At 45.8% G+C, this 15,276-nt stretch overlaps 1 protein-coding gene across 2 annotated transcripts in view; it reads left to right on the plus strand.

The window, feature by feature from the left end:
- Positions 1-12,678, plus strand: part of TRPV3 (transient receptor potential cation channel subfamily V member 3) — a 31,531-nt gene extending 18,853 nt beyond the window's left edge. Inside the window, exons 10-17 of one of the 2 annotated variants that reach the window (XM_074319560.2) lie at positions 59-160; positions 1,217-1,290; positions 3,382-3,547; positions 4,951-5,017; positions 6,329-6,603; positions 7,685-7,797; positions 8,923-9,002; positions 9,298-12,678. In XM_074319560.2, the coding sequence (XP_074175661.1) occupies positions 59-160; positions 1,217-1,290; positions 3,382-3,547; positions 4,951-5,017; positions 6,329-6,603; positions 7,685-7,797; positions 8,923-9,002; positions 9,298-9,395 (975 nt within the window). In that variant the 3' untranslated portion in view covers positions 9,396-12,678. The remainder of the gene's footprint in view (positions 1-58; positions 161-1,216; positions 1,291-3,381; positions 3,548-4,950; positions 5,018-6,328; positions 6,604-7,684; positions 7,798-8,922; positions 9,003-9,297) is intronic. The other variant, XM_074319561.2, reaches the window with a different exon arrangement.
- The last annotated feature ends 2,598 nt before the right edge of the window (positions 12,679-15,276 follow it).

The raw sequence follows: 15,276 nt of genomic DNA on the forward strand, positions 1-15,276 counted from the left end.
TACCCCTGGTCTCCTCACTCCCCATCCAGCACTACCCATTCCCTTTTCTTTTTCCCAGGCTCTCCCACACCCCTTGGCCTTGACACACAATATGGGGTGGCTGCAACTCTTAGGAAGGATGTTCGTACTCATCTGGGCCACGTGCATTTCTGTGAAAGAGGTGAGTGGGCCACTAAACCCTTCCGGACTAGTGTGAGATGCAGGCAGGTGACAGCAAGCCTGGCTTCCCTCCTGCCCTGCTCTGCCATCACTGCTCGGGGGATCTAGGGAGCCATTTTCTTTCGAAGCTTTAGGTTTCTTAGTTACAAAATGGGAATAAATAAATAAGCAGACCTATCTTACCTACTTCATCCACGCACCCCTCCATCTGTCTGTCTATCCGCCATTTATCTACCCTCCCAGCCACAGTCACCCATCTTCCTCTCCCCTCCATCCATTCATCCAATCACCTGCCCTCTCTCATCGACCCAGCCACTCATTCATCCAATCAAATGCCCACTCATCCTTACCCACTAGCCTTCCATCCTTTCATCTTTCCATCTGTTTATCAGTCAACCACTTGATTGATCCATCCATCCATCTATTCAATCAATGAATCAACAGGTATATTCTGAACACTTTCTATATGTGGAGTCCTGGGAGAGGTGACAGGGAGGGAGAGGGTTTGTCCTCTTTGAGCTCACAGTCTGGTAGGGGATTTCAGAGGGACACAAGCATCTAGACTTTGAGATAGACTACGAAAACCCACATCAGGTTCAGAGGAAGAGAGGACTTATCTGGGGACGGGGAGGGAGGGAGGGAAGGCTTGAAGTCAGAGATGGTAGTTACTCTGGTAGGACTGGAGGGCATGAGGACATGAAGGAGAAGGTCATTACAGGGCAGGTGGGGGGAATAGCATGAATGAAGGCTCTGAGGCTGGAAAGTGAGGCGGCCATATTTGAGGAGTGGCAGGTAGCTACATGGCTGTGCTGCTTTGCAGGTTCCGGGGTGAGGATGAGGATGGGAATGGGAAATATAAGAAGACTTGGGGGAGCATTGCACTCTTTCTCTGGGTTCTCCTGTGTCCCCAGGCACAGGTGCCCCTCTGTGCCCCTCACCTGGGCTCTGGCTGGGCCTTCACATGCTGAGTCTTGGTCCTGAGGAAACACCTACGTTGTCAGATCCCCCAATGAGGGGCACAGAGAGGCTGCAGCTTTTCCTTCCTTTCTGGCCTCAGGGCATCGCGATCTTCCTGCTGAGACCCTCAGATCTGCAGTCCATACTCTCAGATGCCTGGTTTCACTTTGTATTGTAAGTACATCTGTCCCCTTGGTCACCACCTCACAGGCAGGGCTGAAGTCCTGTATGGTGGCTGCTGTGTCCTTCTGCAACAGCTGTCACGGTGCCCCAGTCATTCCGCCATAGCCGCATGGCCAGGCACCTCCCCTCTAACTTCTGCTAAAAGAGATACATAGATGCCCTTGGAGAGGTCCAGTAAACCCTAGGACCCACCATCTAGCTGTAGTGATGGCTGACTCCCCCCTGCCACAGAGCCTTGGGTGGCAGACAGCATGAAGAGGTTTAACGGTGCTGTTTACTTTTTTTATGAAGGGCTCCAGCCCAATTCCTCTAAGTGGCATGCGGGCTAGAAGTTGCCATCTTGGACCCTGGCAGATCAGGGCTGGGATGTACTTGAGAAACCGTTGAGTCTCATCTGAAGGCATGAAAACTGAGGTCCAGACCAGAGAATTGAGTCACTCACCGTCACTCGGAGCGTGTGTGGTGTCAAAGCCAGACTCGGCCTCCCAGTCTTCTGCTCCCCACCCTAGTGCAGGCTTAGTTACCATAGGGCCCTAGCCAGAAAGCCCAGCTCAGCCCTGTCTAAGTGAGGTCATGTACACTGGACAACAGAGGCTTACGTGACCTGTCTCTAAATGAGCAGAGGCGGGTTCAGCTTTGCTGCCATGTGAATGGAACAGAGTCTGCAGCCCCAGTTGAAGAATGTCAGCTCCATAGCTCTGTAGACGCCACTGAAGTCCCTCTTCTGAGTATTTGGGAGGCTGTGTATATAGGATCTTGAATCTTGGCCTGATGTTTCCAAATACCTAGGTGTTTTATTAAGTATGTACCTGCCTTCCAGAGGCATGAGTTCTTCGTCACTGTGGGTGAGTGGGGCGCCCAGAGACTGCACTGAATGGATAGGCCAGGTGCAGCCCTGCCCATGATGCGAACCACATTGGAGTATGTCACCTTTGCGAAAGTATGACGATGCCAGAGAAAAACCCATTTGTGTAGCCACCAATGCACTGCCCTGCTCCTCTGCGTGTTAGTTGTTGTGTTAGTGTAGAAGAAAGTGTAGATGTGCTTCCTCCCTTTAGTCCCAAATGCACCCCAACATTTGCTTTTCACTGCATGAGACAAACAAGGTTGCCTGTGTCCTCACTAACTAGCTACATATTCTTTTTTTTCAGCTACATATTTTGTAATGGTGGGGGCTACCTGCTGTTATAAGCCAGAGAGAGTCTGGATCTAGATGTCTGCATAACTGATGGTGTACATATTGTTTGAGAGTAGATTTTGATCTTGTGTATTTGGTATATATTGTACTCAAAATTTTTTCAATTGTGGGAAAATACACAAAACATAGAAGTTACCATCTTAACCATTTTGAAGCGTGCAGTTAGTTCAGTACTGTTAAGTATATTTACGTTGTTGTGCAACCAATCTCTAGAATTCTTTTCATCTGGCAAAACCGAAACTCTGTCCTCATTAAATAACGCTCCCTACTCCTTTCCCCCAGCCCCTGGTGACACCATTCCACTTTCTGTCTCTATGAATGTGACCACTCTAAGGATCTCGTACTTGTATAAGTGGAGTCATGCAGTATTTGTCCTTTTGTGACTAGCTTATTTCACTTAGCGTGTATCATGCTTTTTTAAAAGGTAAAAAAGTAGGTGTTGGGGACTTTCGTTATGATTGGTTTGTAAGTATCATTTTGGTTAAAAATGCAATCATTCACTGCATTCTCCATCTACCCCAGTGGTTCCACAATCTATGTGAGAATCAGAAATCATGTGGGTGGTTTAAAAAATACACAATCTCCTGGGCCATACTCCAGATCTTGTCAACCAGAATCTCCTGGGGCCCTGGCGATCTGTGTTTTTAAAAAGTCTACTGCAACCAGCCTGTTGCTGGTTCCGACTTACATCTGGCGTTGGGATTTGGATTTCAGACGTAGTCGAGTGGGGCTGGGGCAGCCTTCTCTGTCTCTCTAGCATTAGCTGGGACAGAGTCAGCACCACCAGGGTGATGGTTCAGGGATTAAGGGAGGTTGGGAGTTTGAATATCTGCCCTGATGCTGAGAAGTAAGTAAGGCCCTTGTCTCCTGTGTCTCCTGAACAGTTTTGTCCAAGCTGTGCTTGTGATACTCTCTGTCTTCTTGTACTTGTTTGCCTACAAAGAGTACCTCGCCTGCCTCGTGCTGGCCATGGCCCTGGGCTGGGCGAACATGCTCTACTACACACGGGGGTTCCAGTCCATGGGCATGTACAGCGTCATGATCCAGAAGGTGTGTTGGGGGGCCTCCGAGCATCAGAGACACGCTGGCCAAGAGGGCCCTCAGACAATGTCCATTTTCTAGAAAGGGAAACAGTTCTGGAGAGTAAAAACAATTTGCCCAAGGGACAGGCCACTGTTCTTTCTCCTGAATGCCACTGTCTCCATTTGCCTTTGGTCAGCTTTAAGGGTCCAGACCTTGAAATGCCTGGGCTTGTTGGGTATTTGGGGTGGGATATACTTTGTGAAGGGATGTTCTCACCCCAAGCAGTGGTGTGCTGCTAAGTATTTAACAACCAGCTCTCTGGGACACACACACACACACACACACATACACACACATACACACACACACACACACACGTTTTTTAATAAAATGTACTATATAAAGGATGTGTAGCATATAATTTGCAACAATAAAATAGACAATACTCTTTATTGTAAATTCCACATAGCTAGTTGAGTCTCGCAGAATAATTATAATAATCAACTAATGTTGATTTTTGTTGAACTCTTATATCTGTTGCCAACCTATGGTTGCAACTGACAAATGGGTGTTATTCCAACATAAATGTTGGTTGATACTCTTCTTTCTTTTAAGGAGTTAGATGAAGGTGAGACAATGAAGACTTATGTTGAAACTTCAGTTGTTTGTCTATGATGTGAGCCATGTGTTTGCTGAATTGGATAATAGGTTTTAAATACTAGAAGATTATTTCATTAATATTATTGTGCTATTCGCAATGTAGCAGCTACAGATATGACACATTTTTAAGTTTAATCTGCTTTAACATTTTCTCCATCACTGTCTTCAGTCTAGATCTAGATAGTCAACAAAACAATGAGTCAATCTCTGATTCGTAGCATTCACCAATTTCTATGGTGTAAATACTCCACTCTAACTGATTTCAAGCTACCAATATGACGTCACTGAACACGGAGCTGGGAAGAGATGGACAGTACCATTATTAATAGTATTTCCACCATATGGCTACGATAGATATACATAACCTTAAGAGCATAGATAATTGTAAAATAACAAGAAGTGATGGGTTTTAAATATTCATTATCTCTGTTTTAATGTAATTTATTTACTTATAAGTTTATATTTAATTTTTCATAATGGCTGTGTTTAACAACCAGTTCACAAAATTCATGAACGTGTAATAATCAGCTCCCGTGAGCTAGTTTGAGCTGGCTCCAGCACATCACTGCCCCTGGGAAGTGTGAGAATTCCAGATGTGAGACTCTATGAAGAATGGTGCTCATGGACAAGGGACAGAGACAGAACTTGTGGAGGGAAGAGGGAGGGCATGGTTAGGGTGGGAGCCTGGGAGAGCGTGGGAAGCGCTGAAATCAGTATCCCGTGAATGTGTACAAAGACCTTACCCTCCAATCATGTTTCTTTCTTTGCAGGTCATTTTGCATGATGTTCTGAAATTCTTGTTTGTATATATCGTCTTCTTACTTGGATTCGGAGTAGGTAATTGATTTATAAATACTAGTAACTTCCACATTTGTAAAGTACTTTACGAGTATATAGATGTCAAAATGACAAAACACATTGCAGCCTCAGCAACAATTATATGAGCTACCAGCAGAGCCTTTGCTGAGCTTAGCATTTTCCAAGCAGTGTCTTTTTACTTTTCTCAATATCTCAATCAAGTGGGAAACATCATCCCTGATCGTAAAGTAACTGAAGCTTAGACCCCAGGATTTGAAGCAGGCCTGTCATTCTTATCCTTCCCCACTGTGGGACAGGCCTCCCACTTTCACATCCATCCTTGTGACTCTCACAAGCTGAGACAGGCTGGGCAGGTGTGTTTTTGGCCGCATGTAACAGATGGGAAAACTAAAGTTCGCAAAAATTTGATTGATGGTTTTTGAAAAATGTAAGTAAATTAATGCATCAAGGCAACTTTCTTTGGCCCTCCACATTATGTTTCTCTCACAGTTTGTTTCCGATAGATCTGTGAGAGCCTCTGGTCTTCTGGGGACCAGGGATAGGGAGCCCCCTCTTAAAACCTCTCTATTTACAACAGAGGGAACTGCACAACCTGATTTTACTTCTACCCTCTGCATGGGAGACACATTTCCTTTGTTTTTTTCTTTTTTTCCCCCATGACAGTTTTTTTTTACCCCCGTGATCATTGGCATTTGAAATTAGGCAGATGCTCCCATCTGCCCAGTATTTTTCCTGTGTCATAATTTGCTTATTTATTTGATCCTTCTCTTGCTTGTTTATTCATCCATTCATTTACTTAGTCATTAATCTGAGTAAGTAAATCCATCCATCCAGCCAGCCAGCCGGCCAGCCAGCCGGCAATGAACCACTGCTATAGTGAACTGGAAAGAACAGTAGAAAGGACCTTGGCCTTGAACAGGAGATCTCACTCCAGAGCATTAGGAGGACCCTCAGGACATCACAGTGTTGGGGAGATGACCCAGACTACAGGAAGTCAGGAACTCAAAGTCTAGCTGGGGAGCCAGAGACACACATAGATTATAATTGGCAACTCTGCAAGGCTGCGAGTGATTGACAGGTGAAGGGTGGGGTAGAAGAAGGAGAGAAGAGCATGGGCTTTGTAAGGCAGGAGGTCAAGGAAGAGAACCAGCTTGATGAGGCTTCCGGAAGAGCTGGGCCTGGAGCTGGAACTTAACTAACCAGAGGGAAGGAGGCAGCAGACCTGCAGTGTGTGTGTGGGGCACGTGTGTACCTGCAAGTATGCACAAGCTTGGTGGGTCATTAACCAGGCAGAGAGGCTAACGAGAACACCCTGTTTTGTCCTCCCAGCGCTGGCCTCGCTGATTGAGAAGTGTTCCAATGACAACAAGGACTGCAGCTCCTATGGCAGCTTCAGTGATGCTGTACTGGAACTCTTCAAACTCACCATAGGCCTGGGCGACCTGAACATCCAGCAGAACTCCAAGTACCCCATCCTCTTTCTGTTCCTGCTCATCACCTACGTCATCCTCACCTTCGTCCTCCTCCTCAACATGCTCATTGCGCTCATGGGAGAGACCGTGGAGAAGATCTCCAAGGAGAGTGAGCGCATCTGGCGCCTACAGGTGAGCCTGATGGAGACCTTGATATGGAGGCCTTCATGGGGACTCAGTTCAGCACATGGTATTCACAGCTATAAGCACCGGTGGGTCTGGGCTGGGGCCTGGGAATCTACATAAGACCCCTGTGCTTGGCCAGATTTGAGGACGTGTGAGTCTAGGTTCCTTGAGTGTGAGAAGCACTAAGGCTTACGAGGGTGCTCTTCTCAGAGTCAGTGGTGTGATACGCGGCTGTTGAAGTGTGACCTTAGGTCACATTACGAGGAGGATAGGGTGCAGCACAATGGAAGTGACAATTCTGCTCTCCTCCATCCTGGCCTCGACACTCCTCACATACTGCGGGCCTCACATGCTGAGGACACCAACCCACAGGAATGTCCAGAGGTGGTGACCAGACTTGGGAGAGGACTTTGCCTTGGGAAACCATGCCTTTCCAGAAATGGTGTTGGAACCGGGGTTGAAGTAGGTGGTATTGTTTCCAGATTATCTGCAGAGCTACTTGTGAAAGAGGGAGCAACTACCTTCTGTGGCCTCAAGAGGCAGAACTGAGGTAGATGGGGCAACTACAGGAGAAAAGCTTTGATTTGACACGAGAAAGTTTCTAATTATGAGGGCCTTGTTAATTGGCTGTTGACAATATTTAGGAGTGATTGGACAAATTATTGCCAAGAAACCTGCCGAGGGCATTCCAAGCCTGGGATGGAAGGACTACATGATGTCTGAGTTTCCCTGTACCGTGGGATCCCAGGATCCTAACATTTTCAGTTAGGAAGCACCTAGACTTCCAGAAGCATCGTTCATGCCATGTGCAAAGCAATGTGAACACCTTTCCCAAACTTTCCGGTTTTTCATTTTTGAAATCTGTGGATTAGCTGAACCCCCCAAGATCTATGCATTAAGCATCTAGGAGGGGTGGAGTGAGCTGTTTGGTGGTGTGTGCTGGTACACTTGTGTGCATATGTGCATGTATGTATGCACTTGTGTGTGCGTGTGTGTGTATGTGTGTGTAGGTGTGCGCACACTCATACGCAACTGTGCTCCTGGGCTGGCCCTTCAGCAATGTGCTTAGGCTCGTTTCTGTCCCCAGAGAGCCAGGACAATCTTGGAGTTTGAGAAAATGTTGCCAGAGTGGCTGAGGAGCAGATTCCGGATGGGGGAGCTGTGCAAAGTAGCAGAGGAAGATTTCCGGCTGTGTCTGCGGTAAGAAAGGGAGCCAGGGCCCTTTGGCGGAAGTCTTTGGGTGGGTCAAGAGAGTCGAGGCGGTGAATGTTAAAGAAACAGTACTGCCACTTGCACAGCCATGGTCTATTCTAGACTCCTTGGAAGGTGGAATTTGCTCTTTTGGCATCACTGGCTCTGGGATGAAGCTTCCTGAGTTTGGAAGGGAGAGGAAAGGAGACTATGCCAGCAGCAGGTCCCCTATATGTCATTTTGGAGGGGCCTTCACAGCCTCTCCCTCTCCAGTGTCTGGTTTAGAAAAGATTTTTCAACTTGGAATTCTTTGTCCTTCTGTCTACCTTGTATGGGTTCATGTGACACCAGGGGACCCAAGGCACCTTTTGTCACTGGAGAATGGCAGCTGCTTTTAACAGACATCAAGTTTTTGATTTAAAAAAACACACGCCATGACCATCTTTTCTGATGAACCTACCTCTTCCTACCCCCATCTGACTGCCTAATCCTACAAGCTACCTTCGTTAGGTACCTGACTATAACTGTACCTAAACCTACTTCTCTGAAATTCCCATGCTGTCCCAGGAACCATCACTTCTGACTATCATTATTCTAACAAATATCTCTAATGTTGACACCCTCACTCTAGAAGTGTTCTCTGAATGTGAACTTTAGCCAAACCATCATATTCAGTTGCAATCCAATTTGGTAGACACTACCTACTCTTTTGGGGTTTGAAGTTTAGCCACCGTTTAGTGCAACCTTAACCCTAGTTAACCGGCTACGAATTTAAACCTCATGCCCTTACATCTTCTCAGCTGGGGCCCTCCTTCCCTCCTCCTCTCTCCCCTTCCACAGGGACTGCCTCTCACCAGTCAGGCACCCTGCTGCTATCTGAAGCTGTGCCCTTTATATCTCTCTGAGCTCCTGGGTCCCACATGCTGGGAGGGCACTGATCCCTGGAGGCCTGGGAAAATGGGGACTTGGGCAGATTTGAAACCCTAACAACGCTGATGTAACTCTGTGGGGCAGGAGTGCTCCTGATTCCTGGGACAGACAGGAGGGGGCTGTCCAGGACACCCCAAACACGGTGCTATTTGTTTGCATTTAATGAGGTGCAGTTGCAAAACAGAATGATTGTCACACTTGCAGGATTAACGAGGTGAAATGGACGGAATGGAAAACGCACGTCTCCTTCCTCAATGAGGACCCAGGGCCCGTGAGGCGGACAGGTACTACTGCTGTTAGGAAGTGTGATGACCACTCCTGTCTGACTATGGGACTTTGGGCAAATCGAATTGAGGGCCCTGATTTTCCCCATCTGTAAATTAGGAGGATTGAATTAAATTGGTTCTCAGGTCCTTTCCATTGCTAACGTTCTATAATCCTCATTGAAATAACTTCTAAAAATCAGGTGGTAAAAAAAAAACCTAAAACACAAAACAGGTGGAGCACCAAGATAGGGAAGCATACAGTGCAGAATGCTGTATTTTAAAAATAGTGTGTGTGTGGTTTTTTTTTTTAAAGTAGATTTCAGCAAAGTCCAAGATTCTTCCAGGAGCAACAGCAAAACCACCCTCAATGCATTTGAAGAAATAGATGAATTTCCGGAAACTTCGGTGTAGAAGCAGAATCCAGAGCTCATGTGAGCATGGGCCACCCAAAGCTGCAGGACAGGTCCTGGACTCCGTGCAGAAGACTTTGCAGACTGGTGGAGCCTGGCTCTGCCTGCCTTGAAGCAGAAAGCATCCTCATGCTGAGCAGTGGCTGAACTGAGAAGCAGTTGTTAGTTTGTCTGAGTGGCAAACACCCCGGGAAGAGTTTGTGTAAACCTATGGCCAGCAGTCCTGAGCCTGGGATCCAGGAAGTCCTGGGTGAAGGTCCTGGGTTTACCCACTGCAGGTCAGCTTGGCTGGGAGAGGAGTGGTAGGGAAGGGGCCAGGGCCTGAGGAGCAGACTTCCGTCCTGCCAACGCTTCCTTGATAACCTTCAGCCCCAGCCCACACATTCCACTGTCTCCCTTACTGTGACTGGATTTCCTGAATTTAGGGCACTCTTGATCCCATCCCAGCTCGTACAGGGGACTGGGCTAAGTCCGATATCCTGGGGGAAGAGAAAAGTGAGATCTAGAAATGCCCTTCCGGAACCTTCAGGGAACAGGAAACTACCCTTGGAATGAGTGTTCCTTGGCAACCCAAGGCTCAAACTGTCTCAAAGTGAGAGACGTTTTTAGTAGTGTCATTAACACAGGGTTTTATTTTCAATAGAGAAAAGACATTTCAGTTTTAAATGAAAATTGCTTCAGATGAAACACATGATTTTAAAACTTGAAAAATAGATTTTAAGATTTGAGACTGGATGTTAGCAGTATGAACGTGGCCTCAGGGTGGCCAAAGCAAAGACAAAAAGCTTTTCTTTACACACAAAAGTCCACATGGGGCGTGCCAAGCAGGGCCTGTGTAAATCGCTGTAATCTGGGTGAAAGAGCTTGGCCCTTTTCCTTACACTGGCCCTGCAATCGTACATGTCTCCAAGCCAGGACTGTGGCTTCATCTGAAACAGAAATAGCAGCTGCTCTATTTATATGGTCTTAAATCTCAGAGGTTAGTATTTTATATCAGTATTTCTCGTTGCAGGAATTGAGCAAACTACCTGAAATGCTCTGGTATTAAATATTTTTGTTAACTGTGAATGTGGAAGCAGAGAAAAAGGTATATGAGAAAGGCACACTTGCCAAAACGTGGGGCTTATGTTTAGATCCTCAGCCTCTGATTTTTCTCCCCCGGAAATTATACAGAGTCAGTTCTAGGGGCAGAGGTGAAGTGGAGATGGAAGAAATGTCCCAGATTACTAGAGCCGAAACAACCAGAAAAGCCACTGCCTCAGTTATCTGGTAAAAGGATTCGTGTGGGATTTTTTAAAGGTAGAATCATGAAGATGTTAACCATGAATTTTAATTTTAAATAGCACAACAATAAATTTGGCCTTTAGACACTTGGCAATTGGTTACTTAATTTGACTTGAGGCAAAATGAAATGTGCTGGCCAAACAGTCGTGCTGGGCCCGTTTCTCTGCTTTGCACTGTTCTGTGGACCAGCTTACCTGGGTGGGTAGAAACTTGGCCTTCATGCCCTTGATGGGCTGGGGCAGGGAGAGTCGGGTGGGTCAAGGACACAGCCTGAGAACTGCACTATCCGTAGCAGCCCCTGCACTGCCAGCTGCGAGCCAACCAGTGCTTTAAGCAGCAGTGCTTAGACCGAACTGAGGTATGAGCAGGGGTATAGGGACCAGGCATGTCCTCTGGAAAAGGGAAGATTTTTTTTGTGTGGGGGGATTGTCATGGCGGAGCAGATGTGTTCCAGATATACAGAACTAGTGCCAAAGATCGGAAATTTCAGGGTGAAAGATTTTGGTTCAATTCAGTCCAGCAATTGCTCCAGATATTTCAGATGGTTAAACAGAAGCTCGTTAAGCACTTATTAGAGATAGTGTTTAAGATCCCAGTCAGATAAACTTTAAGTTTCTTTAAGCCTGGAGATCAGCATCCTGTATCCGGAGTTACCTGCTTACATCTATCCACAATACATGTCCTGGTTTGAAGGGCAGCCATTTGGATCTATGGGACGATGCTCTACACACGGAGCTGGGAATTCCAGATTTGCTTTGAGTCAGCTATGGATGGATAAAGCCATTTCCATTTTCTGCTTGAACAAAAGCTGGGAGGTTAGGCAAACAGAAATCAACAATGGGATCTTTGTCTTATCACATGTATGGAGAGCTGCATTCTGTGCCTCTGGATGGAATTTGTTGGCAGGACCGTTTTCTGTACTGGATGTTCATCCCCCAGAGGCTTTTTAGCCTGGACAGTCTGGCTTAGGTAGGTTTATGAAGGCAAAGGGAAGCAATGAGTCAAAGGGCGTCAGTTTAAAAGGACCAGTTCCCTTATTTCACACCTAGAGACTGAAGCTCAGAAAGGAAAGTGGACTTATTCAAAGTCATGCAGGAAGTCATATTAGAGATGTTAAAGCTAGAGTGTTCTGATTCCTGGACCACAGATATATATATGGTATGTATATATCATATATACATCATATATGATATATATCTTTTAGCACAGTTGTTCAGTACATTTGAGTCTGCCTTTGTGGTTGGCATATGTCAAAGGGCTGGGGCTTTTTTGTTCGGATCATTCCTGTTCGCAGTCTGTATTTTCCCTATGGTCTGTATGATAGGTTTAAAACGCAAGTGTGCACACAGATGTACACAAAACCACACACACACCATGCCACATTGAATCCATGGGTGTATCAGGGTTCCATGATTGACATTTCAGTAATTTAAGGGGAAGGCTTTTTCCAGGGATGGACTCTCCCATGCTCAGGTAATGGTTTTGGCTGGAAATTTTCCTTTAGCTAAACTCTGCCCCTGGAAGAATCCAGTTTTCTAGACACTATGTGATGTATCTGTTTAGAATAAAAATGGTGCTTACCTTCCTCCCTGAGATGTGGGAGAAGGTGTCTGAGGTTGTACTGTGAAGTCTTTAAGCTCTTAGAAGGCCCCTGCCTCGTAGAGCCCAGTGTTACTGACGGTCCTTTTCTTCCTCAAGGCCTGGTCAGCTGTGTCCTGTTGCTCTGAGCGGGGCCCAGGCAGATGGCCTGTAACCCCGGCCTGTAAGCCATACTTGATTTCTGCATTGATTTACATGTTTTTACTGTGATCTTGGTCCCAAACACAGAGTTGTCACCTTGTTCTTATCGAATGTGCCTGATCCTTGTAAATTCTAATTTGCATACTTGTTGTTAGTGTTGTATGTATGTGAAACTTTATGTTCATGAAAGAAGTCATAAATAGAGTAAGAACATTTTAATGCCATTGAATAAATGCTTTTATAATTGCTAATAAATATTTATTTTGCCATGTTACGATCGTGTTTTATCCTTGTGTTAGGTATGCCAATATAAAGGCCTACTAGAAATCCTAGAATGTTACTTGACATGAGTGGATAAGGGGAAGGCCACTATTTGGACCTGAAATGTTATTAATTGGTCCTGGCTCAGGGACAGAGCCAGCACACTAAGACATGTCATCTTTGCATGATGTTTACATCTCAAAGTGCATTCACGTCTAGTACCCCAATGGAACTACTCAACAACCCTGGATTCAGTTTGAGTAAAAGGAGACTCAGGGAATTGAATGACATGCCCAAGGAATCACAGTCAGAAAATATTAGTGATTCAGGATGTATGACCCCCAAGCAGTGCTCTATCTATTGGCGCTCAACTTATTTTGCATGGGTATAAAACCGTGGCTCCACCTGGAGACCAGAAGTATAAATCCCTTCATCTACCATGCAGGACCTTTGTGAGGAGGCAATGAGGGAATGGATATGAAAGAGCTGATATTATTACCATGATTATTGCCCAACTCATATGTATATGCATTTTTTCACTCTTTTGAGTTATTTCATAAGGATGACAGTTCTCAACTTAAATGCCCAGACACTGCTGTGCCTTGATGGGTTGCAGAACTTGCAAACAACTTATCAATAAGTGATATGCTACAGTTGTTGAATTATTTACTTAATTCAAATGATTCTCAGAATAACATTTTTCACTGGGATGTGTCTTCTTGAGTGGCAAGAAATGGGAATTGTACATAATCCACATCCTAGCTCAAATAGGCTTCAGCCTATAATCTAGGAATGGAATGTGTCATCCGTGGGAGCATTCTGGATAGATTGATAGGAAAAGGGTGGAAACCACTCTTACAGAATAAATTCCGGGTGTGGGATGCCTCGATCAATGAGTATGAACAGTTTGATGGCTCTTGATATTGTGAAAAATTACCTTCGAAAAGGTATTTTGCAATTTTTACAGCCTTGGAGATTGTATGATTCCCATTTATAAACCTCTTTCATTCATATTGGTTATCTTCATAACACGTGTGGGGACAGAGCCCCAGAACGTAGTTTACAGGCTCTCAGCCTCACGTGGAGGGGTGCTGGCTCGGGTAGTAGATGTCCGTCGGCTGTGGCCAGTTAGCCAATTAGCCGCTAATATAACTGCTGTGGCTACGGAGGAGAGCCGAGGAGAGCAGAGTCGCAGAGTCGAGGAGAGTGGAGGAGAGTCGTCGGTAGGTTGGCAGAAAAACGGACAGCAGGTCGCACATCCGGTGAACCCAGCCTCCAGTGAGACCATAGTGGTATGACTCCCCTACCTATGGCTCTGTAGGTGTTCCTTTTTGGCCTCACCATATCCTGCGTTCTTATGTGGGGAGCGGGAGCAGAGAACCCGCAGGCCGCCCTGCACGAAAAATGGCGCAGCGAGCAGGGTCACCCGCATGACACACAGTTTTGTAGGTTTGATGAGTATTACATCTCTATTTAATAAGTGGGAAAATTGAGACTTGGAGAGAGATGAAATGACAGGTAAAGGTCAGAATGCTTTTTCCTGGGCTAAAGATCTAGGTTCTCTGAAGTTTACTGGTAAGTGCCAGTCTAGTAGAATCAGTGGGCTTGTATAACAGAATGGTCTAGCCTCGCCCGAGTCACATTTAAAAATAAGTGTCATCACATTTAAGAATAAGTGTCATCCCAGGAGGTTGGGATAGGATTTCCAGAAGAGGGAACAATGTGGGCAAAGATTCCAAGGTAGTAAGGGAGTTTGGTATAGCTGAGGATGGAGAAGTCTGTCTGGCCAAGTTGCTGAGAGCAAGGGTGCAAGTGACATGACACAGGGCTGGAGAGATGGACGAAGGCCAGGGCACATAGGACTTGTCCTGCTATGGTGAGGCTTTGAGATTTCATATCAAGGGTTGGGTTAGGGGAAGCCTAAAAGGTTTTATGCAGAGTGATTACTGAATGTGAACATTTCTCTGTTTTTGTATGGGCTTTTAGTCTTAAAAGGGTATATTTTCTCCCTCCACCTCCATTCTTTGGGACATAGTAACAGTCTGAAGAGTGTGGAATGGAATGAATTTCACTTGGGAGATGGGAATACTCAGGAAGTGATTGGGAAAGAAGGCAACAAAAAGGCAGGGACATTGGCATACTATGAAGACTTTTCAGTAGAGAAGGAATGTTTGCACACACTTATTTATTCAACTAAACTTTACTGGGCATTTATTAGATTGCAAAAAAGACACTGGCAACGTCCTCAGGATGGGATGGAAGCGGAGAGGGGCAAATCGGCAACCCAAGAAGGCTTTATAGAGGAAATAAGAGCTGAGTTGCATTTTGAAGGAAAAATAGGAATTAGCTGGAGCGAAGTCTGAGTGGGGGAGGGATGGAGGAATAAGGGAGAAATTCTCGCTGGAAGGACCAGTCTGCGTAAGGCATATAGGAATAAAGCAGCACAATGTAGACCTGAGGGAGATGGGTGTGGAGAGATGATGGGGGAGGGAGGCGTAGATCATAAAGGGCCATTTGTGTTAGGAATTTGAACTTGAATAATTTATTATTCTGTGCTAGGCGCTGTGCTCAGTGATTACATGCATTAGCCTACTTAT

This window comes from Rhinolophus sinicus, chromosome 12 (assembly GCF_057876585.1).
Source record: "Rhinolophus sinicus isolate RSI-liver-muscle chromosome 12, RSI-T2T, whole genome shotgun sequence".
Lineage (NCBI taxonomy): Eukaryota > Metazoa > Chordata > Mammalia > Chiroptera > Rhinolophidae > Rhinolophus > Rhinolophus sinicus.